The sequence below is a fragment of the Ptychodera flava genome, chromosome 7 (assembly GCF_041260155.1).
Source record: "Ptychodera flava strain L36383 chromosome 7, AS_Pfla_20210202, whole genome shotgun sequence".
In the NCBI taxonomy this organism is placed as follows: domain Eukaryota; kingdom Metazoa; phylum Hemichordata; class Enteropneusta; family Ptychoderidae; genus Ptychodera; species Ptychodera flava.
Genome location: NC_091934.1, coordinates 5,904,640 through 5,924,344, shown reverse-complemented (window position 1 = coordinate 5,924,344; position 19,705 = coordinate 5,904,640). Strand labels below are relative to the sequence as shown.

The 19,705-nt window shown below is 37.4% G+C and overlaps 1 protein-coding gene and 1 long non-coding RNA gene across 2 annotated transcripts; one reads left to right on the top strand and one right to left on the bottom strand.

Moving 5' to 3' along the window:
- Positions 1-391: 391 nt before the first annotated feature.
- On the bottom strand, positions 392-3,627 carry LOC139136643 (sericin-2-like). The gene is made up of 3 exons (XM_070704413.1): positions 3,555-3,627; positions 2,295-2,365; positions 392-2,048 (listed from the first exon to the last, which is right to left on the bottom strand). The coding sequence occupies exons 1-3, from the start codon at positions 3,582-3,584 to the stop codon at positions 1,415-1,417; spliced, it is 735 nt and encodes a 244-aa protein (XP_070560514.1). The 5' UTR covers positions 3,585-3,627; the 3' UTR covers positions 392-1,414.
- Positions 3,628-11,513: 7,886 nt separating this feature from the next.
- LOC139136642 (uncharacterized) lies at positions 11,514-13,769 on the top strand. Its single transcript, XR_011553215.1, has 2 exons — positions 11,514-12,006; positions 12,790-13,769. It is a non-coding gene; the product is annotated as an uncharacterized lncRNA (long non-coding RNA).
- The last annotated feature ends 5,936 nt before the right edge of the window (positions 13,770-19,705 follow it).

Below are 19,705 nucleotides of genomic sequence, written 5' to 3'. Positions count from 1 at the left end.
GAGTTTTCTTCAGAAAGTGCCCAATCACAGAATTCTTGTTTAGTGTTAGGACCATGGAAAACTTGCTCTGAGCAAGACTCAGACTGGACGATGCAAAAATTCGGGACATGGACTCCACCATCTTGGGTACATTCAAAGTCGAAGAAATAATACTTCATTTCTTCTTCACTATCTTCTTCATCATCTTCTTGGACTTCGAAGTCAAACACATCACCCTGATCATCACTGTTATCTACTGTGCCGGTCCTCTTCTTCTTTTTCTTGCCAATAGGCTGGATAAAACACAAGTGGTCACTGTCTTCGTATTGTTTGCAGACTCTGCAGTATTTCTCACCACAACGATGTTTCTTCTTTTTACTTCTCTTTTCCCAATTTGATGGTTACGCCACACAACTTGCAACGACGGATGACCTGACATACAGTGTTTACAGCATGACCACTTGTTGCATTGTGATTGTTGAAACACTGTTGACCAAGAAAGTAACGATGACAGTCTTTACAGTAGATTTTATCATCAGCAGGCGGACAGATGGAGGGAGTACGGCAATATTTGCAGAAAACTTCACAAACATGTTCATGCTTGTGTTCGTATGCTGTGTTGCAGTTGTGACAATAGTAGGCTTTCTTCAAAAATGCAGGCATCGACGTCACCACATCATAGTGGTTGTCATGATGGTACAAGTATATGTTGTGTTCTGCAGTGTCACGTCCCTGATAAATAAGTGTACCAGATTTCTCATCAGAAATGACATGGATCCTGTATAATGGTACGGCAGCTTGCAACTTGTCGAGTTCTTCATTTCCACATGGCCCTGGTGGAATACCTGCCTGAGTGATGAGTTCAGCTGCACGTCTTGTCTGTGCCTGCCGTCCCCTTCGTACTGAGTCCCATTCAGGATCACTGTTGCGATTGATGTGAGCAATTGCCGTCACTATTGCCCTTGCACAGCACAGTTCATCGTTGTTAGCGATGCGGATGACACTCCTCATCAATCGGAGTCGACGGGCAATGTTGACAGGTCTCCTTCTCCAATCCTTTCCTGCCCCCTGAGGCATGTGTACATGAATGAAGTTGATGTAGATGTTTTCATCAAGAGTGAACTCTTCGTATGATTGCAGCACCCGTTCAATTTCACCCAATACCCTGTCGACTGTAAGCTCTTGCACAGGTGAGAAAGGTAACCAAATTTGATAGGGAAGTGATGGACTTTCCAGAGTAATTCGCACACGGTCTCTTTCAGGGATACCATTAGTCAGCCTGTCGAGGATGCTTCGAAAGACGTCTTGTAGTACTGACATGACTTGTATGAAACCACGAACTGGTTTAATATCATTGAATTTGATTTCATAATCATGCGCTAAAGCATTGAATTTTTGTACTTGACGTTCTCGGACGCGAGTGATTTGATAGTACTCAGCCCCACGTCTTCATCTGCTGGCGAGTCATCTGGTGGCATGTCATCTGTTGACCCTGACCAATTTGACTTATTGGATGTGATGGAGATGATGATGATGATGTAGTGGTGGTGGAACTTTGAGAGGAAGAAGGGCAACGGCTATTTGCAATAAGAATCTGCCATTTTGCATTGAATTCTTGGGTATTCATGGGGGTGGGAGAATCCTTTGAATTTTCACTATCATCAGTATTTAAGGGGGAATGGGGAGTATATTGATTGATTAGAGTTTGTAATTTGTCATTGAAACTTTGAGTGCCTAAATAATTACTGTCATAACTACTACTACTACTACTACTACTACTACTACTACTACTACTATCGTGTGAAGAATCTGAGTTTAAATTGCTACAGCTGTTTTCTTCACTACTACTACTACTACTACTACTACTACTACTACTACTACTACTACTACTACTACTACTACTACTACTACTACTACTACCGCGTGACGGATCTGAGTTCACATTGCTGTGGCTGTTTTCTTCACTATCCCCAATTTCTTCACCCCAAGGAAAATCCCATGTACTCTTCACCATCATTACATTTTTTCTCAGCCTGATATATTGCTTCTTTGGTTGCTGTGCTCTTTGCCTAAAATGAAGGGACAAAAAAAAAATTGCTTCATTTACTCCCACAGAAATACCATAATGAAAATAATACTAATCATAACCTAGAAAAAAATAAATGTCATCATGATAAATCAAAATATATGTGTGTGCTTGCTTTTACTTTTTTGTGTCAAAGACAAATATATGTTGACCTCTTATCATATATGATGAAGTTAACTGAGTATTTGCTATGTATTACCTAAACAATGTGGAAATATTGTACACTTACATAATTAATTCATTATGATGATCTTTGTCCCTTCCTTCATCATCATGATCACTCTCAGAGGCAGTGTTGTCCTGATAAGAATAAAATCAACAAATAAATATTTAAACAGTAAAACAACCCATATTCTTATTTTTAACACAGAGAAAAGTTTGGGAAAATATAAAAAAAAATATTCCATTCAAAGGGGCGGGAGGGGGGGGGGGTTGTGTTGTGTTTCATAAAACACTAAATATACAAGCTGAGTTCAACACAAAATACTGGCCAGAACTGTTGGCACTATACACTCATGTATACTGTGCACTGCCTATATAAATCTGTATATCTTCATATTCAGCACAGTAGCTCACAGACTGAAGAAATTGTAAATCTGTGTTTGTCAATTTTGCAAAGTCCTGCATCGATGCATCATTTACTTTACTGATTCAGAAGTGAATGCAAATTCATTAAAATTTTATAGTGGTAGAGGCTATACTTTGATTGCACAAATCAACAAAAAAAAAATAATGTCACAAAGCTATAAACCTCCTCAGTACAATATGGCCGGATATCACGATTGCATTTACATGACCCCTTCAAATGCACAAAATAAATCGCCAAATAATACACACTGTGTTTTTTTTTTTTTTCTTTCTTTAAAATGCATTCAGTTTGTCGATTAAACCTCCCTTTCTCCACAGCGCATAAAGCAATCATTTTCCCCTTCCGTAAATTGCTGGTTTATATCTCACGCCAATCTTTTCATTTAGTTTGATTGTTTGTTTACATGCGAGGGGGTTTCCCTAGATTTGTCAGCTCTCAGGTCAGACTCAAGCCGACGAACCAGCAGACAGCTTGCTTGTGCAGTTGGCAGTAGAACAATAGGTGGAATTTTCCTTTTCACGCACACGACCTCTGACCCTGACTGTCAATCAAATCAAAATGCTACAATGTTCCTATACCTTTTGATTACGGGTGCACGACTGAAGAACATGACCCAATTACTGCAAAAGGTTGTGGCGAGTAGAAAGGAAAGATCGTTGACCTTATTCAGTCGACTGCATTGATCACGCACACGGCCAGAAAGTGCATGCCCTTGCAAGTCACCTATTGTTTACATGTTCTGAGCAAGGCAATGGCTAGTGGCCTCAGCGATTTTTAAATTTCATTCTTTGTCTCTTTAGTGAACAACTAATTTTTTTTTCCTTTTTGAACGGGGGAAATCTCAGCCAAATAGTACATCATAAGTCTCATGACAAATAGTACATCATAAATATTACTCACATCACAGTTCCCGTACGGCCGATGAGACATGGGTTGCCGATATTGAGTTGCTCTGTGGAGCTGTGAAGTCAGCCCATCCTGCAGAGAAAAGAACACAAAAATATGTAAAACACACTTATCCGCGGGGGGGGGGGGGGAGGGAACATTGATTTCGGTCAGGTTTTCAATTTTAGGTTTCAAAGTTCACTTTGACCTTTTTTTCTTTTTTTTTTTTACATCCGTTTTTTTTTTTTTGCTGCTCGGTTAGGGTGCGGTGGCGGAGAGCAGTTAGCAGACTATACAACAAAGGGCGCCGCAAACATTTTCACCCAGCACAAGCTCTGACTGTCAATCAAAAAAGAATTGTTACATTGTCCGTCGATTGCATTGATCACGCACCAAGCTAATGACACAAACTAGCACCGGCAGAGAGTGCATGCACCTTGCAGGCATGTCACGTATTGTTTACATGTTTCGAAATTAGTTACTGCGGAGAAATTCCAACATCGGTAATGTTGACTTCGATTCCTGTTTTCCCTCTCCAATGAACAATATATTTTTTTTTTCAAGTGGAAGAAAATATCACAGAGCCAATGACAAATATTAAATCATAACTTATTACTTACAGGATCAGGATCACAATTTCGCGGTACTGATACCGGTTGTGTCCATGTCCGTTCGCATTGAACGGGAGTGGTTTCTCGGGGGAGCTGCAAAGTCGACTCATTCTGCAGAGAAAGGGAAATAAAAACACACATAAAGACGTACATTCCCCGAGAAGTGATGATTTTATTTTTTACAACTGCCTACGGCTTTCAAACTCACTTTGAGTGTTTTATTGTTGTTGTTGGTTTTTTTTTTTTGCATACATTCTACTGCCCTGCGGCCGGCCGGTCGCCGGTTATTTATAGCAAAAGGTAAAAAAAAAAAATCCATTTGACTCACGCAGCAATCTGAGACTGTCAATCAAAATTTGATACACTGTTTCAACATCTTTTGATCACGACCCAAGTACATGACCTAATTACTCCAATAGGTCAGACCTGCCTGACACTAAGCATAGGAAATCTTGGACTGTTGTGATCACGTAGCAAGTAACACAAACAGGTCATCGGCGTGAACTGTGACAGACAGGCACAGTCAGAGAGTGCATGCACCAGACATGTCATGAGCTGTGTACGTGCTATCTAACCTCTGAGCAACTGAGAATGTCATTTTTTCCCCTCTCGGGGGACTATCGCTAACTTGTTTTTGAAACGGGTGGGGTACGGGGGGGGGGGGGGGGGGGGGGGGACACGTACTTGCTTCAAATCAATATAAAGGTACTCACATTAAGATCGTCATTCTGTGTAGCATACAGGGGTTGACCATTGGCTGTACCATAGCATGGCTGCAAAGTCGACGCATTCTGTAGAGGTAAAAAAAAACAACACTCAGAAACGATATGAGATATACATACATATGATGGACGGTAAGAAAATTTAGAAAAAAAATTTAAAAAAAAAAAAAAATGTATCACTTACGGTATAACCATAGTACTGGTCAGCCCATCCAAACACCTCATCCAACTCAGAATTGGTCAAACACAAATCGTCCCACTCCTTATCATCCATGGTAAGGTTGACGGAGGAGCCCCACCAACAGAGAATGGATCCAACAGTGATCAGTGCTGCGTCACCGAGGCTGACACACAGAAATGCGACAGTGGCCCTGGCATTGCCCTGCTACTTATAGTCTTGCCTCATTTGCATAAACCAATCAGAGTGGGGTGCGTTGACGTTGTATATTCTCACTGAGCCAGGGGGTCCTTGGGGTTCAGGAGGTTCCTGGGGGGCCCATCTATGCATGGACCAACTCCCAAATTTATAGTCCACAAGTCTCGCGAGACTTTGAACTCTCGCATTTTGCGAGGTGTGCGGACTATCCAACAGCCATAACTACTATTGCCCCTTTAACTTGAATTACTAACATGTCATTAGTAACAATCTCAAGTACTTTAGGTTTGTGGAATATATTTTAAAGCTGAAATCACGGTGATTTAATCGCAATGCTACTGCATCATAAAGAAAATGGACCATTTTTGTATTCATTGCACAAAGCATATTTGATTTTGTTTGACTAACTTTTTTTTTGCAGATACAAAGCATTTTGCGAACATACCGACAATGGTGATAATGAAAGATGTGAATACTACAGGCGGAACCTTGGATTAATGATGAATCTCACAGGCAATATTGCTAAATCTATTAAGAATTTCATGAACACAAACAATTTAACACAAGTGTACGTCGCTAGTCCACCTATCTCAACGGTAAGTTCTCGAAATACCCTTCTGCTGACCCAGTTTTTTTCATCCCTTAATGTAGATTGATAAGCAAAGTAAAAACACCAAAACGCGAAACAATTGACCGATTTAACTGTTGGATCTTGTGACATGAAAACTCTTATAGCTCTTTACATTTTGTAGAAAAGCTTAATTCGAGACAACATTCATGATGCTACATGGTAAATCACTCGATAGTTGTGATAAAATGAAACCATTTCTGAGAGACTTTAGCTCCAGATAGTATATAAACCGCAAGAAATCACGCAGAGTGTTATATTTATGATTTTGGACATTATATCGATTAGGACACTACTGAGACATTCATTCGAGCATTTTGTAAAAATCCAAGTTAGATTATTGCAATAGACTCTTGTGCGGAATAAGCAAAGATCAGCTTCAAAATGCCGCCGGCCGTTTAGTTAGCCGTAATCGCAAAATTGACCGTATCAAACCTGTACTAGTTGATTTACATGCTCTTGGTTAAGTACGTATTAAGTGTAATATTACGCTACTTTACGTTTAAGTAAATTAGTAATTACTTTTAAATTACTAAGAGGCTTTGCGGCTGTGCAGTGGGTAGAACGCTAGCTGATATTATGGTACGTTCTTACAAGAGATCAAGTTACATCTGCTTCCACCTCATGGTAAATTCGGTAAGACATACAGCCAGACAGGCTCTTCAATGTGCGCGTCATCTTTGTGGAATATGTTGTCTGTAGAGATTCGTACTGCAACGCGGTGTGAAACCTATCTCCTTAACATGAATTTTAAGTGATTTATTTTTGGTGGTACCTTTTCTTCACCGCAGGACTTATCGTGTGGTGTGTTTTATCCTTGCTGCTTGCAATTGTTTTGTAAATGTTACATATTCTTTTGAGTGTTCTGCACAGTGCACTGAGACTTATATGTATGTTGCGATTTAAAGGAATTTTACTAATAACAATATAAATGTTTTGTCTAATTGGTACAATTGAAGACAAATAAGACGCTTCTTGGGTATAAAAGTTCTTTTGCATCAAGTTTAGTTTAACATAATTATGCAACCTTTTGTTTAACTGGAAGCTAGCCTAATTTCTTAAAATGAGTGGAATCAATGTGTGTGCAGGGAAATAGGTCCAAAATAGATCTGATAATTTTGTTTTGTGTTATTCCAACGCGACATTAAGTTGTTGCCTTAAGCCCTGAATAGGAGAATGCGCATGCATATAGTCGTAAATCCAATTACTTAAAGTGTAGTATGAGTTTGAGCCTAGAATCACTTTTCTCCATAACGCGTCTGGTTGCATTGTTGCCCTTCAAAATTCAGTCTGAACAAGCCCCTAGATAGCTGACAATGTCAATGGCAACAATGCTATGATTACAGGTGAAGATTAGATTGGAAAAGTTGTGAAATTTATGGCTAAAGCCATAAGACTCACCTTGGTTTAAAAAGATTAAAATGTAATCTATAGCCAATCAGCCATTCGTCTAACCTTTCATTCAAAGCTAGGCTCAAACTATCCTTAATTCGTCGCAAAATTGTTTCAGGAGACGAGTAATGAAGAATCATGACCATACATTGAAAGATGTCAATTAAAAGCTAAATTAAAAATAGCAGGGGACCACATATCGGTCCTTGTGGGACACCAAAATTAATTCGATTTAACGGATAAGTATGCCCATTTACAGTAAACACCTGTAAGCCAGATATTGTACCAATCAACAGCTGTAAATTGTCATTGAAACATCTTGATTTCAATTTATGTAACAAGAGATTATGATCAACCGTATGGAAAGTCTTTTTTGAATGCGAATGAGACATATTTCAAACCATGTCTATCTGAAACCCGATTCATACAATAAATTATTATTATACAGATATATTTTCAAATTGAATACAACATTTTCGAAACTTCAGATAACACCGACACTGTAGTTGCGAAATGCAGATCTAGATCTCCCGCGTTTTTTAAATATTACAGCACAGCAAGTTTAGCACTCTTAAATAAAGCATTGTAAAGTTTAATATTCCAAATATCTGTCGCGAGGCGCATTTAATATATATCACTAACCTTCGATATACAAGGTTCATTTTATTTTAGATAAACGCAATTTTATGTTTTCCGTTTTACAGGCAAAACATTGAAATAACGTTTATGGTAGTCTTTTCAATCCAATACATTCTAAAATATGCTTAAAAGCATTCTTTAATAGAAGGCATTATTTCAAATGTTTCAAAGGATTTCTTTTCCCCAATATTTTTGATTGAATCGTTTTCAATTAAGCTCCCGTTTATTAATAACAATGCGTTTTGCTTTTTCATAAGTTTGACGAAGTTGTGTTAAGTCTGTAATTGCAGTCGCATATCATTTTTATAACCTTCAGGTTTACTTAATATATGTTTATAAAGTATTTAATGTAATTTCCACTTTATTTACCCACTGAATTGCCATTGAAACATTATGTGGCCGTTGACTGCATGTAATTATCCCAAAAGATGTAGCTTTTATGTCGTAATTTTTACATTGATTGTTTGATAGGCTTTTTCCCACAATCAGGGGGAAGGATATTAATTACCACGGTAGTCCCGCGTCCACAGACTACCAACTCTTCTCTGGGACTACCAAAATCCATGAAATGGTAGCCCACACGGACTACAAAAGTCTGGGGCCTGAAATTCAGTCAGTACTTGGCATGACCACATGTCCGGCCTGTCACTTTGGTACCAGCTAAATGCAGTCAAACCCATGTAGACACAGAAAGGCCAGACTATGACTTTTGTATGCAAGTGACGAAGATTACCGTGTGATGGAACTTTGCTACAAAGTTTCTAAATCTGAACTTCAGTTCTTCAATGACAGGCACAGGAAATGATGGCCAATGAGAATGTATTTTCGTCGCATTTTCATCAGAATGTATCAATCACAATGATATAGAAATTATGCTTGGTCCGTACAGAAAGCACATGGTGTATTTTTAGCCCTGTTAAAGTATGTCTCCTTGCTGAGAAGGTCGTGTCGTTGTCGTGACGACTATCAAAATTTGCATAACATTCATTCTGCCTGTTTCCTAAGGTATTAAAGGTGTGCAATATTCACATCAACTGACTAGAAAATTCACTTCCTGGATAGAATCTCGAAAACTAGCCTTTTCTCGTCTGGTTACCGAAAAAGATATCCCTGGACTAAAAATGCATGGCTACCAGCCATTGTCACTGAGCTAACAAACTTCAGTCCAAGTGGACCACCTGGGAAAAAAGTGTATTCGAGCCCTGCCACCGGTACATTTATTCTTAATACACGATAACATTTAATACATCTTCAAATCAACATTTTCTCTGTGCAATAATAAACATTCTCCTTTCTGTACATAGCATACCCAAAGCGTCTTGATTCAGAGTTATCGCGTCGAATGTTTAGACTTTGATCGCAAATTGTTTTAACGGACGGTGTGGCTTTATGTTTTGTAGAATTTCGTGCAAGTACTTAGGAATTTAGGAGTCGCAAGCACCTTTTCTGCTGAAAATATCACAAGTGACAGATATACCAAAACAGATCCTTACATATGGTCTCTTGTTGAACAAGAAATCTGCACAAGTAAGTTTACGTTTGCTTAATCTTATATTGATAATATTGAAAGCATTGCATTAATAAATAATCTTACTTAATATATGAACTATGCATGTTAGGAACCACCGTTTCATGCACAGATCGTTTAAGTAAAAGCAAAGAGTCTATGCCTAAGTTACCTATCAATATGTGAAAGACAGTACGTTCCAATTATTGCTATCGATATACCTGATTTACCGATATCTGCAAATCAAAGTGGCCGCTTTGCCATCTGTTCAGAGAAAGTTTATTTTCGATTTTTACTAAAATCAGACGAAAACAACTTGATACTATTTCAAGTGTGGCCGTTAGTTTTGATGCCAGTTGCAAGTTTAATCTACTAATCCGATACCAGAACAATGACATGATTAGTTGTTTTGATCCTCGTACGCTTTAGATTATTGGTATATTTCAAAGAAATGCTATGCCTAAAGGTTTTAAGGAATATGTTAACTCACATAGAACACAAAAATAATTCTTCAGGAACATTTGGCCTTTAACGAGATATTCTCTTTTATTAATTTTATTTTCTTGTCACAATCATCTATTCTCGCGAGGGACATAAATAACAAAGTTCACAATGTATAACATTAAAAGTACGGCTGAGTATTCTCGGTCGAAATAAGTCAATGAAGGCTCAAGCACTTCAGATAAAAGTCGATTTGTTGATGAGACGTTCCACATTAGTTAAGAATATTTATTTTTATATATGGCCATCTGCAATTGCAGATATTCCATGTCCTAAATCATCATTTTTAATGATTCTCTTTCTCAGAGAAAGAATAATGAGTTGATATTTTATAACGTTTCTCTTTGCAGATGCCTATGTATTTATTGGGCACTACAACAGCACTTGGTCGAAGAGAGTTCGCGAGAGAAGGTTGGGAACTATGGCTAAATGTGTAACAATTAAAGATTTTGCAGCTAACTATACGAATGAACTATTTAGCCGTCGTCGCTAACGTGACAGCAAAATGAAATTTCAAATTTAATATTTCTTTTCGTTTTATTTAAATTTGAAAGCTTTCATTTTGGAAAGGTGTGAGGCATCATTACTAACTCAATGTTATTTCTTCTTTTCTTTCTTACTTTCCTTTTCTATCGATCATATTTTGTTAGAATGATATTGAAATTTGCGAGGAATATCATACAATACTTTGGTATTCGGCGTCAGCTACCCTTATTGAGACGTCTACACTGAGTGTTTAATTATATGTCGTTGTCAGCAAATAGATTTCTGGATTGATTTGCCAAAAATGAATATGCACCTTGCATGTGCATAAAACTTGTTCGAAGTGCAGATGTTTCCAAAATGATGTGGATCATATGCAAAGTGAATACATGCAAAGTAGGGACTTAATTTCTTTTAAATAAAATTTAAAGATGCTATTAGTGAGTCCATCTGGCTAGGAAGGGTCACGAATGACTCATTAACCATGGAGAGAACAACATCTTTGCAGACGATGACAATCTATTACAGCAATGTGTGTGTGTTCGCCGAATGACCAGAAAGCATCATCTTTTTTGAACAAGGCTAGACTGAAAAAATCGTCTGACAAGAATCTAAATCAATTAATCTAAAAAGTTCACTGAATACAATAATTGAAAGCGTGCCTGTAAGCTTCGGCAATGCAAAGATGTTCTGGTGCAGATATTTTCACAGTACAATTCTACGACACCTCTATGGAAGCATTTCGATCCAACGCGCGCCATAGAACCTTCTAGCCATGTTCGAAAGAACTTGATAAAGTTTTTCTCTTCTAATCTGGTTTACATGAGATCAGATGCCAATATCTCCCTATGATTATTTTGTCACAAAATGACGTAGATAGCGAGGCGTATGACAAGGAGAACGATGATGGCGATGGCGAGGACAACAAAAGTGTACTACTAATGATTCAGAGGGTGAAGATTACAATAATTTGATTTAATTGAATACTGTAAGTCTAAAATTTGGGAAGCGAAGTGTGAACTGTGAACTCTGTGAACTTCTGTGATTTATATGTATGTTGGCTTTCATTAGAAAACTGTAAAATAACACAATTCACAGCTTAAAAACAAGAACCCCGTTCGGCACTAAAGTGCCGCAAGATGACCTTTTGACCCCTGATTTTGCAATACGTTGACGTCAGCTCCTTTCCCGGCCTGAATTGCAATGCCAGCCATACAACACTGAGTCAGAAAGCTAGGGGGACCTAATACGACCTTCTAAACAACCACATACTGTTTCACATACGAACAGCTTCGTCAAGTTTGTGATATCTAAGCGGCGATCGTTAGCGAAATTTGACAGGAATTTAAAAATGGCGGCCGACGACAGCTACACTTTGATCCGTTATAAGACGGGGGTGTTTTGGGGGATTGTTTTGACCGAAGCCAAGTAGAAAGCAGCTCAGAAAGTGAAGATTGCACATAAGACCAACGGGACATCGCAGTAGATCAAAATGGCGGCCTACGACCACACCAACGGTGAAGAAATTCAGCCACCAGTTGAGCAACTGGAAGTCCGACCCGTGCCTTCAAAGTAATCCAGCCCCACGGCAGCGCAGAGTAAGAAAAGGTAGGCTAGTTCCTCTCTATAATTGACAACTTGCAATGTACAGTTAGATGTATGTATCGATGATGACACTTGGCATAGCTCGATGTTTATTAGTAAACATGACAAACCTCAAAACAACCAGGAAATGACAGAGCAGCAACAGAGATGATAAGACAGACGATGACAGATGAAAGATAGGACATTTAGGGCATTTTTAGGTTTACTGTAGGTGTCCTACTGACTGTAGATGTGTAGGCCTATTGCAGGCGAAACTTACCGTCTGTCTTTTGTATTATTATAGTTTTATATAAATATCCCTCATAATCTAATTTAATTTGAATATTTTTTATTCATGGATACTAATGCCAAAGGTGAATTATTTAGCTACTTGTTCAAATGTAAGGAGGATACAGATAGTGTTTGAAAGCATTGTACAAAGTTATTCTTTGTGGTATAAATTTTATGGAAACAAACTGGGTGCTAATACCTTGCAGATTTCCATCAAGAGTGTATTACATACTCTTATATTTTAGTATTTGCAATATGTAACTGCAACATGTTTGCACTACCTGACAGAGAGAGAGAGAGAGAGAGAGAGAGAGAGAGAGAGAGAGAGAGAGAGAGAGAGGAGAGAGAGATGTAATAGTAATTCCTTAGTCCATATCAAGTTTTGTCCTTATTCATAGAATATGCCATCATGAAAAAGGCATGGCTTTGTACTTGGATTATCTTACTGAAACTTATTCGCACAAAGTACATAACATTTTAAAACATTTGAAAATTGTGTATTTGTTTTTGTTTCAGGCAAAGAGAACCTAAAACCAGAAGGCAAGGAGTGCGAAGCAAGCTAGGCAAGGAGTGTTTGATCTTATGCAGGGTTTACTAAATTTAGGCCATCATCTGCAGACTGACAATGTTTATACAAGTGTGAGGATAGCAAGACCTTTATCAACAGGACACATATGTGTGGAACAGTCAAATTTAGTTCTGCTCTGCCAGACATGCTTACCTATGTTCAGAGGGAAATATAGTGATTGACGATGGCTGGCCCTGCCTTGGATGGATAGTAAGCCAGTCTGTTTTCTGTCAACTATTCATTCACCAGAGGACAATGGTCCACCTGTGACTGTATGTCAGCATCAGATAACATATTGGGACCGTGTAGATACTCAATTTATTTTTGTCTCCAAGTATAACGCTTGGGGTCTGTAGTATTTTATTTTGTACAGAGTAATTTGTTTGATAGTAAAAATAGTATCATATGACATTTTTGTACTGTATAGATACTCCATTTGTTTTTGTCTTCAAGTATAATGCTTGGTTTATAGTCTTTTGTTCTCTTCAGAGTATTTTGTTTGATAGTAAATGCAATTGAAGACAGAATGAGATTTATTGTATGTGATTTATAATTGAAAAACAAAATGAGAAAGTTTAGTAGGTTTTGCATACAGTACTGTACTTTGAAAAGACAATATACTGCAGGCCTTTCTGCATTTTTTTCTTCGCAATTGTTACTGTTGGTAGATGGAAAGAGGAAGGCTTGGAGATGACATGCATAGCTCAAAAATATGATAAAAGACAGCGATATCATCAATATTGACAGTGTTGTGTTCTAAGACCCAATTTTATTATACTAATGATGTACCTGCCACAAAACCCACCTTATCCAGAAATGGTTACTTGTGACATTTTGAGGGTTTTGGTCTGGTTTACAGTGTGTTGCTACATTATTTTTACTTTTTTTACTAAAGAAAAAAATAAATGTTGTTTTGGTTGCAATGAAATTGTGTGTTCTTATGTTTTTGCATGCATATTGGATGAAATTTGCAAACTTGAATGATCAAAGTCTGTGTTTTGCAAAATAATTGTAACGTTAGTGTTCTCTGTGATTTGAAAGAAGCTTGTATTGGATTCATAAATATGATGTTAAAAACATTTTCTTTGAATCATCAGTTGTAGACAACAGAATCTAATATACATTTAGACATAATTGAGTAATGGGAAGTGATAAATTCTTTAGAATGTCGTCAGAAAGAGAAGCAAATATTTGAAAATCATTGTAAATTTAGAATACTGGTGGCCATTTTGAATATTTAATGAGGTCATGTGACCAGTATTTGCATATTTTCCCGACAATTGTTATTCTACAATTCAAAAAATATCTGTTATTGTGGACAAAGTTTGATAAATTCAATAGTCAGATGTTATAAAATAGGATACTTGACCTGTATGACCCCAATTCAGGGGCGCTGTGTATAATTCTTCACTTACGAGGGAGGACAAGAAAATCTGTGTAAGGTTTATCAAATCTGTGTAAGTTTATCATATATATATAAAGTTTAAACAACAAACTTCATGGTCAAGGGACTATAAAATGTGATTCAGCACTAGGATATGATACAATATTGATTTTCTTTTACTGGAAAATTGGAAAACATGTGAAAATAATGATAAATTTCTATTGTTGGCGGCCATTTTGAATACTTAATTAGGTCACATGACTAGTATTTGCATATTTTTGGGACAAGTGTTTCATTGTCATTCAAAATATACATACTTAACATTTGAAATATTTCATAATATGAGATGCTGGATGTTATGTTACATTATGCTTTGACTGACCTAACCCTTATACAGGGCCTTTGTTACATTACACTTAGCAGGCCAAAACCATACAAAATATCAGTGTTTTTTCATAATTTTTGTCGCAATATTGTATCAGTTCATGCTGGTGTGATAGAAAGCAATGATTTGGTGATGAAAAATGATAAATTATTGAGGAATTCCTATGAAAATAAAGAAATATGTTGAAAAAATACAAAATTTATATATTGGCGGCCATTTTGAATATTTAATGAGGTCACATGATCATGATTTGCATATTTTTGGGACGAGTATTTAATGGTGATTCCAAAATATATTGGTATGGGGGACACTCTTTGCTAATTTAAGAAGTCAGACGTCATACTAGATGGTACTTCCAAATATCAACTCAACCCCAGGGCCTTGGGGTGCAAAGGGTTAAGTCCTACTTATTGTTGTGTGTATATGTGGTAGCCTTTAAATCGTCAAAAGTGGACGAATGTATTTTGCTTCAGCTGTATCATTTAATTCAAAAAGGCTAACTGTTGTCCAAATATTAAATAAAAGTTCCGAACTGTCATCTAAACATATTTAATGGATCTTATATTATGTGATTCGGTGCTCTTTAAACATTCATCTATGTGCATGTCCATAACCTCAAGTAGTGATCAGTGGTAGACTATGGAATTTTTACCAATTAACCAAATTTTCAGTACATACTAGTAGATTGTGTGAACCAATTTATCAAGTTTTTCATTATTTTCAAGTAGATTGTGTAAACAATCTATTGTCAGCAGGCATGGTGAAACAAGAAGTGTACTGGGTTGCGTCGCATCTGTTCCTTATGTAAATAGGTGGTCTGATTAAGTCAGTTCCTAAACTCTAAGATTTGAATTTTGCATAATCTGATCAATGACAACAATTATCACATGTTGCAAAAGGCAAAGTTGTGAGTGATGCCTGATTCTTTTCATTCTGAATGTGTTTTCAAAATCCAAATGTCTTACTGTTTGTCTGAATCCCAAAGTGCAAACCCAAGGCAGTTACGATACTACAAGGAAGGTTTAAACCACTGCCATGACTCGCTATGATAATCTAACAACTTTGCTTCTATACTTGAAATTCATATACGATGGTTGAAGTAGAGTGGCAGTCTATCCTAAGCTTTATAACGCATTCAACTGCATGTTCTGAATGCCATGAGGAAAGTTGGCGCAAAACGTGACCAATGCTATTCAAAGTTACTGTTTCTATGGAAATGTATCTTATTGTTAATTGAATAGTAAATGTCTGTGAATGTTTCGCATGGAAAGCTACTAGAACTCTGATCCAAAGATTATAGAAATAACGGGCGACTCGCTGACCATTAACGATTATTTATATGCGAGAGGAAAGCCAAAAATTAACGGGCGAGTTTTGCCGAGCCCGGTTTTTTTTTTTTTTGGGGGGGGGGGGTTCCTCAAGCCCGCGCCCATAAATAAACGTAAATGGTCAGTGCGGAGTCTGTTATTTCAATTATATTATCAACAAACCCAAAAAAGTCACAATTTACGAAAATTTCTCGTGCGAACGACAATGTGGCCCCAGAACCTGTCAGTGAGTAGTGCGCACGCTGCAAAAAATTTGCAAATCCGGAGATTTTTTGAAAAAGCATCTAATCTTGGCCCACAAATGCTCCATTTTATTTTGAGGTTGATTATGATCTTGTACAAATCACAATTTTCATTTTAGCCGTAAAGTTACTGTGTTTACGATATTATTCATATTCACGGGCATGAAAACAAACCATTACTATGTATTTGTGGGCAGTCACGTGATTCAGCTCGGCCATAAAACGCAAGGGACAGGGCATGTTAATATAATGACAGTTAATTGTGGTCTGTTTCTAAAGTTATTGAAAGTTATGGGGTCTGTCAGATGTACTGCTGTAGTTATGAGACTTATTTGCGCAAAGTACCCCAGCAACTTTATAAGATCCTGAGTACAGTACATCCACTCATTCTGTTTTTAGCCAACCAAGAGTAGGATTTCATTCAAATGAACAGCTTATTCTAAAATTATATTTCACTTCGACAGCGCACACATTTTATGTATCCGATGTCATTTCAGTGAACCAATGTTAATCAACAAAGGTATATATAATGAATAAATTCAACATGCGTGTATGTGCATGTCCATAAGTTCAATTAGTGATCAGTGGTAGACTATGGAATTTTTACCAATTTACCAAATTTTCAGTACATACTAGTAGATTGTGTGAACAATCTATTGTCAGCAGGCATGGTGAAACAAGAAGTGTACTGGGTTGCGTCGCATCTGTTCCTCATTTAAATAGGTCGTCTGATTAAGTCAGTTTCTTAACTCTAAGATTTGAAGTTTGCAAAACATGATCAATTAAAACAATTATCACATGTTGCAAAGGGCACAGTTGTGAATTGTGCCTGATTGTTTTCATTTTGAATGTGACTTTTCAAAATCCAAATGGCAAACTGTTTTTCTGAATCCCAAAGTACAAACACGAGGCACTTACGATAATACAATGACGTTTAAACCACTGCCAAGACTTCCTCTGATAATTTAACATCATTACTTCTTTACTTGAACTTCATATATTATGGTTGAAGTAGAGTGCCAGTATATCCAAAGTTTCAGAACGCATTCAACTGCATGTTCCGAATGCAATGAGAAAAGTTGGCGCAAAAAGTGGCCAATGCTATTCAAAGTTACTGTTTCTATGGAAAAGTGTCTTTTTGTTAATTGAGAAGGAAATGTTTGTGAATGTCTCGCATGGAAAGCTACTAGAACTATGATCCAAAGATGTAAAGTCAATTGATGAAAGTTATGGGGTCTGTCAGGTGTACTGCTGTATTTATGAAAATTTTGAGAAAAAAACAGCTCATGACGCAAAGTACCCCAGCAAACTTTATAAGATTCCGAGTACAGTACATCCACTCATTCTGTTTTTAGCCAACTAAGAGTAGGATTTCATTCAAATGAACAGCTGATTCTAAAATTGCATTTCACTTCATGGCGCAGATATTTTATGTCTTCAATATCATGTCAGTGAACCATGTTAATCAACAAAGAAATTATAACGAAAAAAATCAACATGATAGGGATGATCATATGATTTATCAAAGATTTACAAGCATGACGAATCCTAGTAAATTTAAGATCTAAGGTACAGAGGGGTTTATGCCTGCAGCTTGGTCATTTTTTGTCACCTGTGCTCACACTCCAGGCTTAAACATCATGTATGGCCGACTTTGCGCCCTCATTTGGCAGGATTTAAAAACGTTTTTAAGCTAGCAATGCTGATCAATTGATTTAGGGACCCTACTGCTGTGAACGTGATTGTTTATTACATCTTCTGAAAAAAACAGATTTATATCAACTTCTCATCATATTATATGATATGAAATAGTGTTCAGAAAGTGAAAGTCAAGTGCCATTTATGCGAATGCGTAAAAGATATTGTACTTCACAGGCAATGCTAAGTAATGTGAAGGTTAAAGTTCTGGTGAAACGCCCATGTTGCAAAATCACAGAAATACAGTTCATTGTCTGTAGGACAGTTATGTTTATTTCTTTTATCGTTTAACGCGCAGGATTATTAACTATGAGAAGAGGAAATGCAATGCGGGCGTGCCTGCAAAACCTCTCCGGTCGGCTTTTTTCGGCTTTCCGAAGTTTGCCTGACGTCCTATCTTATAACGCTGATAACGGGAAGTAAGTATTTCACACATTCGTGAGCTCTCACGGGGAGTAAGCTTAACTTCTAGGGATTCCGCTTGCATAAGTAGTATCATACTCTGTTCACGCTAACGCGTGCAACACTTGCAAAATGCTGAATGCGGCGAAAATTATATCAAAACGATTGCGAATGTATATTTGAAGTGAAATTCGGTTTCGCCAGCCAAAGCTACAAGTTTTGCCGATTGACCGAAGCGGCTAGCCGTCTGGCGGCGGAAAATCGCCGCCTAAAAGCAGGACGATCGCCGAGTATATATGCACAGATCGCTTCGTTTACCCTCTTTCATAGACGATAAGGCAATAATCTTTCTCAAATTGAAAAGAAAACGTAACAAATGCGATGGACGGTGCGAATAGATGACATATTCTATTCTCACCAAGTTACTTCCGGGTTTATCACTTAATTTTGGGCTAACGCCTGTTGGATGATGGACTGAATAAAAAAAAAAATTTCTGGCTCAGTTGAAATCTCATTATTGTCCTCCGTATATCCAATCAAGAGATGGACAATCTATGTATTGTATTTGTTCGTTTACATCGCCGACATGTGTCGGCTGCTCTGATTCGCTAAAATTTTTAAGGCAGTCAATCGTCATTAGTAAAGGCGTCGTGAAGTTCATACAGTTGTCGATCCGGTTTTTACAAGGGATAATTACCGGTACTAAATGTTGTTGTTTTTTGTGTTTGTTTTATTTTTTGGTTCGAAAAAGCAATCGAAGAACAGAGAAGTACGTTTGGTTGTTTATGAAGGAGGTATATATTTGGGGTAGAAAATCTAATTTTTCGGATAAATGATCAAATTTATTTGGGTTAAAAACTTGATGCTATCTTCTGAAATTTAATATTTAACCTGAAACAAGGGTATGTATAGAAGAAACATTCATTTCAATTTGCGCTATCTAACCTCATACTGAAATGGCGGGAGTTGATAGACTGACACACAAAAATGATTAAAAATGATAAAATCATAAAAAGCAAAATGTCCCTCTTTCAGAATGTTTGAACTTGATTTGAATAATCACTACGGAGAAACAAGACCGCTAGCCAAAGTTGAAAGTATCAGTGAAGTATCGTCGAGTCAGTTTGTGAAATGTCTTGCAATTCCTCAAAGCGAGACCAATATTGAAACTACACATGGCAGACATGTCAGATGAAGACTTGAGGTCTCGGCTCAATGGCGAAATTGCCAGACAACCTAGACCTGGCCCCTCAAAGATGACAGTAACAACCAGTTCAAATACAAAACCTTATACTATATCTAGAGCTTTCAGGAAGTGAACAGTCCTTGTCGATCAAGACTTAGAAAGTACTTTTTCGGTATTAGGTTGAACTGTTTGTCAGCTGGCACGCCCTGCATGCTTAGCGATCATTGTGGTCTAGCGAA